Source organism: Galleria mellonella, unplaced genomic scaffold (genome assembly GCF_026898425.1).
Source record: "Galleria mellonella isolate WM207_F2 unplaced genomic scaffold, CSIRO_AGI_GalMel_v1 utg223, whole genome shotgun sequence".
Taxonomy (NCBI): domain Eukaryota; kingdom Metazoa; phylum Arthropoda; class Insecta; order Lepidoptera; family Pyralidae; genus Galleria; species Galleria mellonella.
This window is the reverse complement of record NW_026442042.1, coordinates 4,036,525-4,054,143: the sequence shown is the minus strand read 5'-3', so window position 1 is coordinate 4,054,143 and position 17,619 is coordinate 4,036,525. Positions and strand designations below refer to the sequence as shown.

General features: G+C 34.2%; 1 protein-coding gene across 3 annotated transcripts in view; it reads right to left on the bottom strand.

The window, feature by feature from the left end:
• LOC113517419 (myelin transcription factor 1) overlaps window positions 1–17,619 on the bottom strand; it is a 289,625-nt gene that overhangs the window by 53,403 nt on the left and 218,603 nt on the right. For all 3 annotated transcript variants that reach the window (XM_031912258.2, XM_031912259.2, XM_031912260.2), the window contains exon 4: window positions 13,603–13,634. In XM_031912258.2, the coding sequence (XP_031768118.2) occupies window positions 13,603–13,634 (32 nt within the window). The remainder of the gene's footprint in view (window positions 1–13,602; window positions 13,635–17,619) is intronic.

The window sequence follows — 17,619 nt, the reverse complement described above, 5'->3', positions numbered from 1 at the left end:
GACATTAGTGATTGATGCAAGTGAAGAATTATAAGGAAGAGTAACTAAAATATGCCCACATCTTTTATTAAACAATTCTCTTAATTATAGAATAACTTTTTAGAGTACGAATTTAAAAATTTGACTACAATTTAAAATGTCCATTTGGAATAATCAACGCATGTTAAATGTAAACGACATTGCCATCTGATGTAGTTCAAGCCGTAAATGTAAAATGAATAATATATAATTTATAAAATGAAAAGTTATAGCTAACAAGAATTTTTTGCACTGAATTACGAACATATAATTTCTTGACAATTTACAACCATTATATATGAATTAAATAAAATATAATATAGTTAGAATATGTTATATCCTTGCCCCTTTCTATCCTAAATACTAAGTGTATGCCAAATTTCGTAAGGAATGTTTGAGCCGTTGAGGCGCCAAGTGGTAACAAACAAACACACTGTTATGTTTATAATATTAGTAAGGATGTAACCTATCTACGGTATTTATTCTATCCGTGAAACGGTACTTACCTTAAACGTACCCAAGGAGGCTGATTCAACAGCAAGTGCATCAGCCTTCAGCGGTAAGGAGTATAAAGATATTGAGCGTGCATTGTCGCGGGAAGCATTGTGCGCGCCGCTCACCGCCCGGCGCGAATCATACGATAAGGACTGCCGCCACCGGCCGCTTTGTCTCCTTAATTGTTATATTCCAACAAAGCGCAAGCAGAAACAAACGACGCCACTGCTTGTTAGCTCCCAGGCTAAACGCTTATGTTATTACATGTCTACGAACAATTGTTCAATGTTTTCAATACGTTAGGAAATTGACTATACGCGATTGCAATGCGACTCGACCGGCTTTTGTTGTGAACATAGATTGTACCTTTAAACGTTGAAATCTAATCTGTACTGCCGTTTTGATTGACAGGTAGCTAATAAAAATGAACGAGGGTTGTGAAGTAAAATGCAAAATTCCATCGTTAATAACGAATCGACGGGAGCTCGGTATCGATATAGCGCTAATGATCTTCATTTTGGAACCGTTCGACATTTATTCGTTTTAAAATGCACAGGCGAGGCAACGGCGGCGTCTCTGAGCGATCGCCCCCGCCCGCTCTATGGCATCAATCATTTTTAGAGGGTTTCGCTTATCCAAGTTTTCTTCCTGCCTCCGTCCTCTACTTCCAACTTTTACATCGAATGATCTCCGCTGAACCAACACAGCGTTCGGAGTAACGGCGTTTTGTATTATTTTTTGTGAATAAATAATATTATTCCATCGAGGGAAAGGGGATTGGATTTCGTTAAATATGGTTTAGTAATTGAATTGAAATCTCTCAATGTCGACGTTCAATTAAGCTTTAGATTCCGTGCTTGATGAAGGTATTTCCTTTGTTTCTTACTTAGCAATAATTTAATTTATTTGAACTCTTGGAATGCGAATCGAATTAAATCTTAAATTGTAAAGTAATTACGCAGTAAAATCGAAATTTCAAAACACTATACTTACATTTGTCGATTTCGATGAAAGTTTAATTTGAGAATTTTGTTCCTTGTCCTGTATTTAATTCCAATATAAATTTGCAGTTTATCTGGTACATTTCTGTGACAATATTATTAACATTTTCATAATTATTTGGGACTCGTGGAAAGACCGAAAATAAATTAGATTCTAAATGGTCCAAATAGAGGACCTAATTCACATATTATAGTATTTGAATTTCAAAATTCAGATTACCAATGCATTAATTACATCATATCCATTACAAGGGCTGTCAAAAGTGATTAATGCTAATGTCAGACGCAAGATTTTTAACTAAGTTAAGATTAAAATAGCTTAGAGTATTATAATTCTTTGGCTCCGGGCGGATCCGTCATCTCTCCCTAGCAAATTATAATGACACATCCGCGGGGAGGTTTTAAGCCAATTCAACTTTCAGGATTGCTGATACCGAGGGCAGTGGATCCTGTGTAAGAGCGAAAAATTATAGACGTCCCTAAAAGGTAAATTAAGAGATTACTTTAAATGTCATAGGATGTTTTTGTCAGATTATTTGTTGCTAAATGTTTTGATTGAAAAATAATTATTTGTTACTTGTTTATAATTGTAATCTTTGTGATTTTGTAATTGTTATCAAAAAATTTCTTGATTAATAGATGATGAAAGTTGTCAGCAAACATTTTGTAGGTCTATTATATAATATAAGATCTATTTTAAATTATTAACACTGATTTACAATTACTAGAAATTGAAAACTGTTCAATTTCTAGTTACTACGACTGAAATCATCTGATGTAATATCTAATTGATGGAAAATCAGTCAATATATCGTTACATATGTATATATATGTATAAATCATGTAAAGCATTTTGAATTTATTTCTTTGGAGAAATATAGCAATGTCAAGTATGCAAAAATTTGTTTTTGTTCATAAAAATATAAACAAAAGCTAATTTCCATAATTTACGTTTATCTTAAATACTGTTTGAAATAAATTGTTCTACCGGATATTAAATAAAAAAAAAATTGTTACCTATAATAAATTACGCAAATGAACCGCGGGAGTGCATCGAATGGCTCGTAATCCCATGTGTTTTTTCAATGCTACTCTAATAATAATTTTAAAAGCTGCCATTCCAAGCAGTATCGATTCACGGGGGTTCCGTTACGAAACAATTTGTGGTAAAAATCTGCGCTGATAGGCGCCGATATGAGCAGCGGGAGAGTTTTTTGCTTATTTCTACACGGGGGAGATCGCGACTGATCTTTGTTTTATGAGAACGATTAAGAAAAGCATATTTGAAGTGTGTACTCCAGTTTTATTTGCGCCCCGCAAGGGAAGTCACGCTTCATTGATCCGTAATCGTTTTTCACATTTTGCTGCTACGTATTAAACAAGCGTGGGTAATGGAGTCACATTATGTGTATGTGTTGATATGTTGCGTTCGTTCTGGTATAAATCGTGGTTGGAATTAAATAATTAGAATGAAGATGTTGTTCGCGACATAATTCAGACGGGGCCGTGTTGAGATCCTGTTATTTTCGCACTTAATTTTGCGCTGTTAAGGGTTGTATTGTGGCGGGAGGCGGCTGCTTGGGTGATTAGAATGCTAAGTACGCTCCATAAAAGGGTTGGTGGTTCTCTTAATTTTGACGTGGTCGCGGACCACACGAATCGAGCATTGGCTGAGTAGAACGATCAACTTTAATGGGAAAATAAGGAAATTATGCTTGAAATTATTTAACGCTTCATCATTCATTTCAGTCATTAACTGTCCACTGCTGAATGTAAGCTTTCCCCATAGGGAGTTTTGCCTGTTGTTGCCACGCTTGGCAAACGGGCTGGCAATCACAGTTAGGTTTTTAGAGATGTTTTAAGAGGGACCTGCTTGCCATCCCTCTACCATTAATGTCTCTTAGTCGCCTCTTACGACACCCAAGAAAAAGGAAAGAGTGGCTTATTCTATGCCGGGACCACACGGCTAACATTTAGGTACTTCTAAATATCAATAAAAGGATCTTACTAGACTGTTTTGTTTAATTTTTTACTGTTGTTTATTTACAGGATGTCTATTAATAACGTGATGTATTTTTTCTTAATTTGGACCGATTTTATGAAACCCATAATTTTTTGGAAAACCATTCTTATAATCCCATATATGAGATTTTAATTAACTTCATTCGATATGATAAATTCTCTTCAAAAACCTATTAAAATACTAACTTTATTTTTTCATCATCATTTCAATAATAATTTTATTTAAATAAAATCAAAATTTTATCTAACATTATTCTAAGAAAATATTTGCAATGCGGAATTTCTGTGAATTTAGAATGCTAAATGTGGTCGTTAGTGAAAATTTAACTGAACAGGTATCCGCTACACTGTTAGACACAATTAGAAATAACGCACGTTCCGTTTTATATTTAAATTAAATTTTGTTACAGTCTACATCTTTATCAGTATGAATGTTATTTAAACTAGGTAAAGAGTAATAACAGTTGAGTTTTATTAGAAAGAAAAATGAAAAACCATTGTTTCGATGTAGGTAATATTTTCGTTGGATAGCCTCAAACGTTGCACATCATCCAAGTAAATATTCCATCTACACAATTCATAAATTAACTCGGTGCGGTCCTTTTGTTTTGTGGGAGCATAACACAAAATAGAGGCGTATTAATTATTCAGAGCCACACTCGACGCAATCAGAATAAGTGCTGATGTTTCTGTCACCCGATGCGGCGGCGGTGGCTGTGGCAGTTGCGGTGCGCATGATTAGAATTCTTAAGCCGCGCCGAAGGCTTGATTAGAGGAAATTAAAATCATTATACTTCGGCGCGCACCGCACCATCGCCACAATGCCGTCATTTTACCCGGCCGAAGGAAAAATGAACGGGAAACGCACATAAAGAAGGCCTGCCGGAAACGGAAGCGGCACCATCTTGGAGCCGCCGGGCGGGGAAACAATGGATTCGTTAATTAACATTTTCTTACGCCTCGCGGCTGTCGAACGAACGGTTTATCGGACAAAATATTTATGACGCAGACGCGATGGAAATTCCACCATGAAATTGCACAAGTGAAAATTCGGATCGTTAAGATTATGAAAATGAGTGCGCGCGTGCCCCTTGATGGCTTTGTTCCCGATTGTACGTCCTTAAATTAATATCCACCGTTACATAAATCTACAAATGTATACTTATTAGAAAATGAAATTATTTGTATATATTTTAATACCATTTCAGAACAGTAGTACAGTCGACCGTGTGGTCTCGACATAGAATGGGCCACCCCTTTCTTTCCCGTGAGTGTCATAAAAGCCGACTAAGGGAACTTAAAGGTCGAGACAATGACAGCAATGTTCCTCTTAAAACATCATTAAAAGTATAACTGCGCTTACTAATCTACCTGCCAAGCGTGGCAACTACTAGCAAAACCCTCTCTTATAGGGGAGACTATGTTCAGCAGTGAATAGGTAACGGCTGATATGATGAGGATGATGTAGTATGTAACCATGCATTTGCAATCAAATTGTATTTTATTTTTTCTATCTGTTTGTTACATTGATTAACTGGATTCAGATTCGAATTGGATCATGTTCGAACAGCGCAATGCGTGAAATGGAGATGGAGTGTTTGGCGCCTGGGGCAAGCATGTGATGGGCGCTCTGAAAAATACTAGCCATCAATAACGAGATATCGATAGAGATATCGACGAGTGATATATTGTTCTTATTTGTACCAATATTACACCTATATGGCATGTAATATTTATCTAGGTCTAACAGAATATATTTTTTCGAAACATAATTTTTTTTAGTTTAGTCAATTAAGAAGGTGCCATTTCTTAGAAATGATCTAGAATAAAACTTGAATTCTTATTATGATGTTGCATGCCCTTTTTATTACTTTATATAAGCATCATAAATATATGATATACTCATTTTTTACTCTTAAAATTAAACTTATATTTACGTATATAAATAACAACTTATTAATGTCACACAGCAATATACTCGTATATAGGGTTTCTCACTATAAAAGTAGAGAATTATACTATTACCAGGCTTAGCCAGATAACGTTATTGGTAGTTTTTCTTTTTTTGTACTTTTATATTATGCTTTGCTTTTTAGTTATTTCTTACAAAATTTTGGGCAGGAAAAAGAGGTAATACATTTTTATTGTTGTAGTCCATCAATATATGGATAAATCTTAAAATGAGAATAAAAACATTGAATATAAAAACTAATAAGTAACAGAAGGTACAACACTAGCATATTGAACATTCATTGTGTTCGTATTGACCTTTTGACGCAGTGGTATTATTCGTCAAACTGAGCGTAGTTCTATCGTGCTTGCAGTTTGATACTGACGGGAACATTACTCGTGGTCACTGTTGACATATTGATACTGTTGAATAGCTTTCATATTGTGTACTAGCTTTTGCCTGCATCTTTGTACACGTGGGTTATGGAAGTAGATAACCACTGATGGTGTTTCAAAATAATACATATCAGATTTTAAGTTACATCTTAAAAAATATGACTGTGAATATCGCATTCAAATTGGTGTAGTAATTGTTGCATGACGCCGGAGCAAACATACAGAAAAAAAAATTGTTTCTATTGCTCTTATGTCAATCTTTTCTCTTTTTTTAAATACCTTTAACGTATTTACTGATATTGTCTAATTACAGTCTTATTAAATTAGATAACATAAGACTAGTAAGATAAGATTGGTCACATGAATTAAAATGAAAAATGCTAATGCTAGGAAAATAATTATAACCAATATAATGTAATAAACGTTTAAAAATATTTATTATACAGAACAATGTCATCATAAAATCATCATTCCTTTTAAGGCAGTATTCTATCAATAAAACTAAATATGTCGTAAAGAAATATGCTCGAAAAATAAGATTTAGACCCCTAATTCTGATGTACGTAAGAACAATTAATTATGGTATACGACAAAGACGTTTATCAAATTATACTATAGCTATAACAATAATATACATCAGAAAATTTAGTCACACCTTTGCAACATGTACCTACCGGATTATCACATAGACAAAACTGTGGGCAGCCAGCATCAAATTAATGGACTGAATTAATTAAAACACTACATTGCAATATTTAAATAGCCGAATGTGAAGCGGCTGCGCGTGGGTTTAGACAGTCGTTACAGCGCAGTAAATCGTTCTTAGTACCGGATTACCGTCATTAACAACACCGTCAGTTGTAAAACGAGTGATCGATGCGAACCTCCATGTTTATTGTCTTATATGGACGAGGGACACTACTGATGGACTCTGTACACATTTGTTTATGAGTTTATTACACTGTACAAGTTTATGCAGAGGTTATGGACGGGATCTGTCGAGCCTTGTTTTGTTATTAAGGACAAGGTTATTAAATAGTTAAGTACCTATTAATTGTATAATCATTCAAAGGAATTTATTTTTATATATTATACAATATTATAAAGAGGAAGGATTTGATTTCTTGTATATTTGTTTATAATGAATAAAAGGAAAAACTACGTAATCAATTTAAAAAATTGTTGTACCTGTGAAGCTACACTATAATAGATTATAAATTATTTTTGAAAATTAGAGATTAAAAAAAAATAATAAATACAAATTACTATAATGTAAAAAAAATGCCTATTAAAGATACTGTAAATTAATTAATTAAGCTAAGACGGATTGCTAGTATTAAAGAAAAAAATCGTGTTGAATATATGTAGAGCGCAATAACTGAATACTGAACCGAATTCCCTTATTTAGAGCAAAATACAGGTAGTTCGAAAATGATAATGGCTTTTTGTGGGTTAATGAAAATTAGATGGAAATTAGAGGTTAATGGATATATAGAAATTTTATTTATTATATATATATATATATATATATATATATATTAGGAAATTTAAGAAGTAGTCTACCGGAGGCCACTTGTTCTCAACTTTGTAAGTAAACACACAACACTACAAAAATTTCTTTATATTTTTGTGACAACAACAACGAAAAGGGGAATACGTAATTTTTAAGACACAGCGGGCGAGGACTTGAAGTCTAGAGTACAGCCGCAATCGCAATTGTCTCGATTATTAATTGTAATTTTTGACAGGCACCTGTCAATTTCGCAACGTTCAACCCTTCCTAATCCACCCCAAGATGCGGTACCGGGACTCTCCTTCTCCTTAGCTGCTCCCCCGGAATAAATTAGCTTTCTCCCGGCCACATCGGGATATAAAATTTTGAATATGAATGGAAAATTTTGCATTCGTAATAAACCGCTTTCGCTTGTAACGCTGCAGATGCGTACTCGCGTACTGGATAAAAATGGAATCCGCAGTGTCGTTTCTCAGGTGGCCCGCCATAAATATTTATTAATTATTTTTTCAATAATCTCTCCTCTCTCGTATCCTCAAAGGACGGAGGGATATCTCCTCCGTTAATTGCTTTTTGTTTCATTTGAATAAGTATTGTTTTTGACTGCTCGAGCGTTACGCGGAGTTTTATAAAATCTCAACGATGAATAATTTTGTTGAAACAAAGTTAATTGAATTCCTATTATTGACCAAGTTATTTTCCATTGGAAATATTCTAATAACAATCAGAATTATTAGGGACAGGGAAATTATCAGGGTCTCGTAATAATGCTTACAGTGGACTTATTGAAGAGAGTTTAAACATCGTTCGTCGCATATAAATGGACCATAGTATTTATATTGTAGGAAAGATGTTTTAAAAGTAGGTAGGATTAAAATTAGTTTATGATCAATTAAAATAGAATTCAGATTTTTATTCATTTACATATTAGAAAAACCATTTATCTATATGGGATGCATCAACTGAAATAATAGTGAATTTTACATGCATTTTTCTGAATACGAACGGCAATATAATAAAATTCATACATAATTTTATTGAACGGGCTCGATACCGAGCCTGATCTCCATAAATTATTCTAATTGAAACGAAGGATATTTGTGATTTAAAAATACAATGTTGTGTTGTTTAAAATATTGTATAAATTACGTAAATAAAGTATCTATATACACCTACGCTTTGTCGTGAAAGAAGTTAAAAATTTAGATAATGGAATTGAAAATACGTATCTATATGAATTGCTTTTTATATAGATAACCTTTGTAAATGATAATAAAACTTGCGTAGGTTGGTTTCAGATATAGTTTGAACGATTGATCCAATTCATTCACGTAATACGTGGCCACCCCTCGCGACATGTAAATTTTTTATTCGATCAAGATTGGTACCGTCGCGAGCAAATAGTTTGATAATAAAGCCAATTTTTTGATAATGCCATGTCTTAGGACTTTAAGCAGTTTATTCTATTAGTAAGGGGGAAATTACATGAGCAGACGTGTCATTTTCTGGGCAATTTGAATGTCGTTTGATTCTAATTTATCTCGTTTACCGAGAATTCATTTATTTAATGAACAAGGTAGTTTTTTTGTGCGGCACATAACTATTTCATTACAATTGAATGTTAAGTAATTGATGCGTATCAGAAATAAATTACTGTTTTTAATTTTTTTATACCACTTAAGTGGTAAATAAGCAAATAAGCATACAACGCGCGCGTCTATTGCAGGCGTTCATGATGGGTGGGCCGTATGCTTGTTTGCCACCTCAGTGGTATAAAAAAAAAAAAAAAACCTGATGGTAAGCGGTTACCATAGTCTATGAACGCCTATAACACCGGGAGCATTAAGCGCGCGTTGCCGACCATGAAGGAATCTCTTTATGTCTTTTTTGAAGAACCCTCTACTGTAGTCATTGAAATAGCCTCGATAGGGTGTTCATTCCATAACCTGAACGTTTGTAGGAGAAAACATCTTTGAAACCGCGCTAAACGCGACCATCTAGCTCTAAAATAATGTTATGTTTTTTTAATATATTTTTATATTAAAAAATCAGTTTTTAAAGTGAATACTTAATTTGTAAAGCCAATAATATATTTATAAAGTACGTAAAGGTAATGTAAACGGTGTTAAGTATTTTTGTAAGACTGTCTCGATGACAGGCAATAAACTAATATAATTGTAATTTAATTTCAACATCAACAATTATACGGTGTCATCGTCCATTTCTTGTGTTACACCGGTAATTTGTCCCAAAGGCATTGTTATCCTTAAATTGATAATCGATGGATGAATACAATGGACCGCTAACGAGCGACTCGTGAGCATTATCAATCTTCGTGGTGCGACGTCACGACACGATGCCAAGGTCACAGATAATGGGGAGTTGAATGATGATATTTTCATAGGTATATAATTTATTGTAACAATTTTGTTCCTCTAGAATTAAAAGTGACTGTAATTAGAAGAAAATTAGAAAAAAATGAATGAATAAATGAATGAGTATACTTTATTTGCATTATACAATATAGGAAATAAGCTAAACAGATAATAAATTGTAATGATACAGTTGTATAAGTATAGTAAGGCGGTCTTATTGCTAAAAGCAATATTTTCAAGACAACCTTTAGGGTAACGGACTAATTGTTAAAAATTGTTTACAAAAATTTACTATTTTTAAGCTAGAACTTAATCAATAAACAATAAATTAATATAAATTGTGAGATATTACAGTTAAAAACACACACGTTCATTTATAACATGATTATAAAAATATTCTAGCAAAGCCAAATATCATGAACCATTTCGAAAACCATGGAAGTTTAATCAATGTTGTTCCGGTGGGTATCTAGATGTCGCGATAGGTGCACAGCGGCCCGCTATCCGCGCGTAGAGCGGGTTAATTTGTTACTCGATGTTTATCGGTCAAATCGACCCCGCGTACATTTGTCTGACACGATTGCTTGATATGAGGATGACGGGTGCGTTTAATTTTGTCAATGTCGATCAGCCATTGCTAGCAGCCGGAGGAGTTTGCGTGTCGTTTTTGTATTTTCTGATGCAAAATATGTCATTTTTTTGATACGTAAAATAGAGTTAATAATTATATAAAAAAGTGAGGTAATCTGTTATCGACGATTAATTTAATGTTTATACGTGATTTTATTAGGGATAAGGTATATACATACGCTGAGAAAGTGAGTGAAAGACGATTGAATACATTTATTTCACGAGGTTAACAACAATTCCCGAATTGCTTATTGTAAGTTAATTAAGTACTTGTTTATAGCTGTCCTAAAATATGGATTTGAAAGCAAATTGGTAGCAAAGTGATTTGTCCACAGATGGACTAGATAAATAGACTTTACGATGTCGCAGAATAATTGTTAATACGTAGATACGTACATTTATTTTTATTATTATATTGCCCAATGCTAAATATAGGCCTTCCCCATAACGGCAATTTTGGCAGTAGTTGCCACGCGTGGCAGGCGGATTGGCAACCGCAGTTAGCCTTTGGTGACATCCAATCAAATATCAATCGATATCCAAGGGAAATAAAGGAATACGTGTATAATACACATAAATGTATTTACGGGTAGGTACATAACTCATAGACATAGGTCGCATATAATTCGAGGTAATTTAAAAACTTTTAGAAACGATTCACAGTAATTGTGGCATGTTATCAAGGATTTATTATTGACATTAAACCGCTGTATTAGCTTAATAAAGATGATGACTGATGTGATCCAGCAGCGCTCGTAAATCAAGCGGTAACTGACTCTCAGAGACGTTTAGGGCAGAACCTTAACTCGCGTAGGTTAGGTACATATTGCGTGTTTTTAAAATTGCTTCCACTGACACTGATTTTTTTTTTATTTAGCTGTTAAAAATAAATACTATAATAATTACTAGGTATATAAGAAAATAAACATATAAAATCACTAAAAATAACATTTTATACATTGTTATAATTCCTATTTTATACAGATACTTGCATTTTATTAAATTTAATGTGATTTCGTCAGAACATCATATTAAATAAAAAAAAAATAGTAAAAGTATCTATGACAAATATGAACGAGAATAGTCACAGACAATCCAGTGGTAATGCTCGGATCGCGTGAAATTGAACAATATCTACCGTCGATTGACTTGCTCCAAGGAAATGAATAGATTTCATTTTAGTGTCATTTGTAGAGCTAATGGCGCCTACGACTAATGTCGTGGTGAAAACGGCACGTGTAAACACGGGGCGGGTAATGTTGATGGTGAAGTATTATCGACTCGCTGACAGACTGTAACAGCGTGGGAATTGACGCTGTAAGGAAAATAATTGGCTTTACGTTTTCTAGAATGAGATTACTCCAATAATTTGTGCAAATTATTTAATAACTCAAATAATTATTATTTGACTAATTATATAATTAAATTATATAAATTATTTGACTAATTATGTAATTAAATTATATAAATTATTTGACCAATTATAATTCTGTTAACAGAAAAGTCTGTTAAACATTGAATGTAATTTTGTTTAAAGCAAAATTATGTCACTTCATATTTATCTCTAAAATTATCTCTAAAATAAGTTTACTATTTATCCAGCCTTCAAACTGAGATAAACATGCAAGCATAGCTCCTTGGTGATATAAACATGAGTCGGGCAAACGTATAACTGTACAAGCTTTTGTATTATTTCCCTTGTATTTTGAAAGATATGGATAATAATAATAATTTTTCATTCACATTTACATTTTATTCGAGATTCTTATATTGTGGTATATGCAGCTATCATACAATATATTTTAATCGGTATCTATTTTGGTTTATTAATATTATGCACATAATTTTGCTGTGTGGCCCCGGCATAGAATGGGCCACTCGTTCTTGTTCCGTGGGTGTCGTAAGAGGCGACTAAGGGAACTAAATGGTCGAGGGGTGGGTAGTAGTGGTATAGAAGAGAACTATGTCCAGTAGTGGACAGTTAACGTCTGATATAATATATAATAATTTGTTACTAAGACAAATTTATAGCTAAAGCACTTTTTTAAAACAAATAACTCCTTATTCACGAGTACGTAACAGTCAGTCGTTATCAAAGATTTCAAATCTACCTATAATATAAAAAAAAAAATGTTCGATCCACGGTAAATTGCTGTTGCCCCATATAACATCGCTCAATTACGTCGCAATGTCTTTTTTTGTGTTTTCCCCGAAATAAAAACCTCCCTAATAAATAATACCGTATGTCATTTCTCAGCACGTATGAAATTTATAACACGCGGAACGATTTGGTGGGGCAATTTATTTGTGATAGAGACTTGGTGGGGTTCACCCAAGAAACGTCGACAGAGAAGTTAAACGATGGCTTTTCTGTGACATAACTTTATATGTCCAGACTCCATTGGATATCTTACCAATACTATAAATGTAAAAGTTTGTAGAGATATTTAGATATTTGTTATTGAAATACGTTTAAATAGCTGCAGGGATCTCAATGTTATTGACACTGATGAACCATATTTTAAAACGATACATTTTTTGTGTTACGAAATGAGTTAAGACTAATGTGATGTTAAAATATTAATTTTAACTTTTTCACATAAAATATCGTAGAAAATCGTATCGTAAAAAGAACTTATTTAAATTTTAGTACTTTCCGAAGCAATTTTTTTGATATTGAGACAGTGATAGAAACAGATAGAAATAGGTAGATAGAGGAAGAATAAAAACTTTAAATTTAGTAATTATTTTAAAGGTTTACAAAATCGATGAAAGAATAAATACGACTAGTAGTAATCTATTGTTTAATAGTCTTAAATCTATAGCTGTAGTTAGATCAACTTACGTCTAAAAGTCATAGAACAAATATACACGAACTAAAAAATAGAAAAAAAAAAAACAATAAATAGAAAAATATAAATTAGAGACCGACCCTCGTACGTTCGGAGCAAAAGGCGCCATGCCGCCACGATTTGTGACTTAATCACTTTATTGGCAGCGGGGGAGCCGGGCTTATCGGAAAGAAATACCAGTTCGCTGATATATGAGTAAACAAGCTTGCACTTTTCCAGAGCGACTTTTGGCGGTCACACAGGCCATAATCTCGTCGCCGAAGTTTTCGATTGCGCTATGGGAACGCCGGAGTGGTTTTAGAACGTTGTTTTTTGTTGAAGCGAACTCTAACTGTAATCTTTTTATTTACCTTTTTAGAGTCCTCGTCGCAGTCACGTGCATCTGAAAACAAAAATAAAGTATTCAGTAATGGATAATGTGGCTGATAAGGTATTTGGCACAGGAGTGGAATTAAGAGTGTTTGTACCATGGTTTGATAATGTCTGTATTTATTAGTCATGTTCAAAAATAACTGATATATTTTTTTTTTATTATTGAAAATAAAGACGCTGTATTAAAACGTTAGTTATGCAGTAAGATTAAACTATGATTGAAATTTTGACTTATTTATTGCAATAGATTTATATGCTATGATTATCTATTCTTATGATTAACGTTTAAGTTTACTAGAGGAGCATATTTGAAGTAATCATTCAGAAAATTGGAAATCATATTTGAAAAATGATTTTTTTTTCTAAATTAAAATTGCAAGGAAGCTGATGATCTACCCGATGGAAAGAAGTAAGCGTCACTTGATGAAACATGAACAGAACTATAGATATCATATATCACGCCGTGTCAGCCTCGGTCGGCTACTATACTATACGACTACCCGGTGGTTTGATTTATATACATATGTTACTTATTACGATTCGTGTTCCTACCGTGAAGCAGTTGCGTTTGCATGGTTGTGTTTTGGTTTGAAGGGTGGGATATGGCAGTGAATTTACAGGGTACAGAGAAATAGCACCTGAGTCCTCAGGAATGGCATTGCATGGAGAGTATCATGGGCGAAAGAGTTTTCTCTGTTATGTCCATGGTACTGCTCATGTCTATAGGCGACGGTTACCACTTTCCATCAGGTGGGCCGTCAGCTTATTTGCCATTTTAAGGTGCATTAAAAAAATAATATATATATAAAAGAATATAATTATACGTTTCACAGGTTCATCGACTATTAATAAAAGATACATAGATACGGATAAATTATTATCAGTTTTTCTTTTATTATCATTTTCCGAGCAGAAACGACTACCTCTCAAATATTTATTTTTCGCTTAAATATTAATAATAACAAGAAAGGGGTACATAAGGCGTTGAATATACAAGCATCCTTCGCATCCCGGGCAGTGATTAGCCAGCGCACACTACCGCACGGCACGGACCTAAATATGTTTGTATTTTGGCTTTTCTGGTACACACACCCAATATCGGATCCCTCCTGAGGATCAGCTATTACGCAGCCTCTTAACGTCGGACGGTTTTAATTAAAAACTTCTTGCATTAGCATGTGTCCGTCCAATCATGATACTAATCCCTTCAAAATATTATTTAATTTCGGAGGGCAGTCTTATTGGATTCTAACGATGTAACCGTTTTTACGCGTGTAACTAGATCTGATAGTGGTATACTGCCCACGTGAATCCGGTTTTCCTGTTTTTGTGGGAATTCTGAAAATTCATTAGTAGATGTCTACATCCCATTTGATTTTACGGAATCTGAGCTGCTTAATTAAGCGGCTGAAACGTTGATGATGATATCAGTTGCTAACTGTCTACTGCTAAATAAAGGCCTCCCCGATATGGCCTTTTGCCAGTAGTTGCTACGTTTGGCAGTCGGGTTGGCAACCGCAGTTAAGCTTTGGCGATGTTTTAAGAGGGACGCTGCTGTCCATTCCTTGACCATTAAGTACAAAGTCACAGTGTATATACAATTTTCAAGTACATATCTACTATTATTTATTGTATACCAAGGGTTGAATTCTATTATAATATCAACCGCTACCGATTGTTTTGATTATGCAGATAACCGGTATGAATATCGATTGCTATTTTCGAATGTTATTGGTGCATCACAACTAGGTCAAGAGGGTTATCCTATCTCCTAAGCTAACAAATACATTAGGATGGAGTGGCGCAGTTTCACCAGTAATAAACAGGCTCAGATATAGCTACCCGTCCGAGCTTCAACCGCTGCTGTCCGGACTAACTTGGAAAGTATTCGTAAGCGTTCAAACATACCGGCCTCGTTATGCATGCCTCGCTGGGTTTAATCACGGGGCAACCCCGCCCCGGGCGGAGCTAATGTTTTCACTATGTATTTTTTAAGTACCGGTAACTTGTACCGGTATTCGGAGGCCGCGAGCCGCTCTCTATATTCTTATTAGCTTGCCCTTGCTGAGTACCTACTACATAAATAGGTACTTCATTCGTAAAAAGTAGAAATTGGAAATTTTTTATTAATTCTTTTCTTCAAAATGATAACCTTAATATAAGTAAATCGCATCGAACTAGCAGACGTTGAGTGCTTTATTGACGTTACACGTGTCAAAGTTGTAGTATCGAGTCGAAGGTCCTCAGACATCTATTAGCAGTGTTGTATCCTACATTCGCCCACATCCGACTCTTGGTGCCCATTATGTTACGTGTCCAATATTGACACGGTGTCCCGCCGATTGTGTGCACCTGACAAAGATCCCTCGTCAGTTCAGTTGAATTTGGGTTTCAGTATGTCGCTTAGATATCGCCGTATTGTGTAATACAGTCTATTGAACAATAATGTGCTTATGTGAAGACAGTAGATTTTTGATGCCTAACTTGGCTTCAACGAGATAAATTTAAAAGGTTATTAATCACAGGGCACTCGGCTAACGCTCGATTTTGTTTGACTTGGCGAAAGTTGTGCCGACTCTTATTTATTTTTTATCAATTTCACCCGAGCGAGCCTTAAAAGCGTCGCCCCGTTTTATTATAGGGACGTGAATTAGCAAAAAGAGAATGGATTTTAGCTGTGATTATGTCAAAAATAATTAATTATTATCGATTCGTTGGCGGGAAGGGGACTGGATTGATGGAGGCATTGAACGCAGCCTTCTTTAAATTGAAAAGCTAATTACACGTTTACGAGAGAAGGCCTGTGGTAAACTAAAATTTTAGATATGAAAAATATGTAGTACAGAATTGGTTTTACGTATGATCTTGGATTACAATTTAATGAAACATTAAATTGTGTTGAGGAAATCCAGTCACTATATTTAGTTCAGAATTTAAGCGAGGGAGGGCAGGGCTAAAACCACGTTTGAGGGGTCCTGAATTTCTTCATTCATTAACCCGGTGTAGCATCGTGATCGGCCTGCCCAAGTAGTAGTTACATTGTGTACAGAGTCGATGAACAAAACTTTAATTTAGGCTTTACTGTACCTGCGGCCACTTGGTCCATTCATAATGAATTGCGCCCTCTGTTTTGTTTTACAATGCAATATTTGGTATGTGACTTACATTTTCTATGGTGGACATTTAAATTGTGAACAAATTCTATGAGATGCACTATTGGAGGTAGTATCTGTGGCATCAATAAATCACCACGCTGAAAGTAAAAGCGCTAAAAGTAAAATCACAGTCATCGGCCTCTTTTTAAATTAACGCCATTAGCTCAAGATTTTCTCTTTGGAATAGAGTGCAAAAATTACCTCTCTCCGTCTGAACGAGTCTAGTAATTAGTAACGCTCGAGTTTTATTTGTTGACGTTCATTATTCGTTGATTTTGGTGTGGTGTGAGAGCGAGAAGGATATATTCTTGGTATGAGGGTGAAAAGAGACGCGAATGTTCATCGTGAGGCTGCACCTGCCGCCGTCAAATTTGCAATTTAAATTCCTAACGAATATTTCGAGAGGACCTTCTTAACACGACATCTGCTTAAATCGTCGACGATAGAGTGACTGTTGAGAGCTGTGGTCTGGAAACTCTTTGTGATTGCGACTTAATTGAAATAAAACAAAACCCTTTTATGATTGGAGGGCGATTAAGAAATGGGATCAATCCGTGGTTAATTACGTTTCAAATTGAATTTCATCTTTAAGTTTACAGTAATAAATATTTAATAATATTAACTTGTAATTTAAATTCCAATTTTAATTTTGTACAATAAAATAAAAACAAAAATAGTCTATTCTAATTAATCTGAATACTTATAACTAGGTACTATTTTATAGGTCCATTGGTATGCTTTTATATTTAATTTTTTTTTAGATGTGTCATATTATGTTATATTGTTTTATATTTGATGTTTTTAATTCAAAGGAATACGAGTATATAGTAGTTTCTAGAA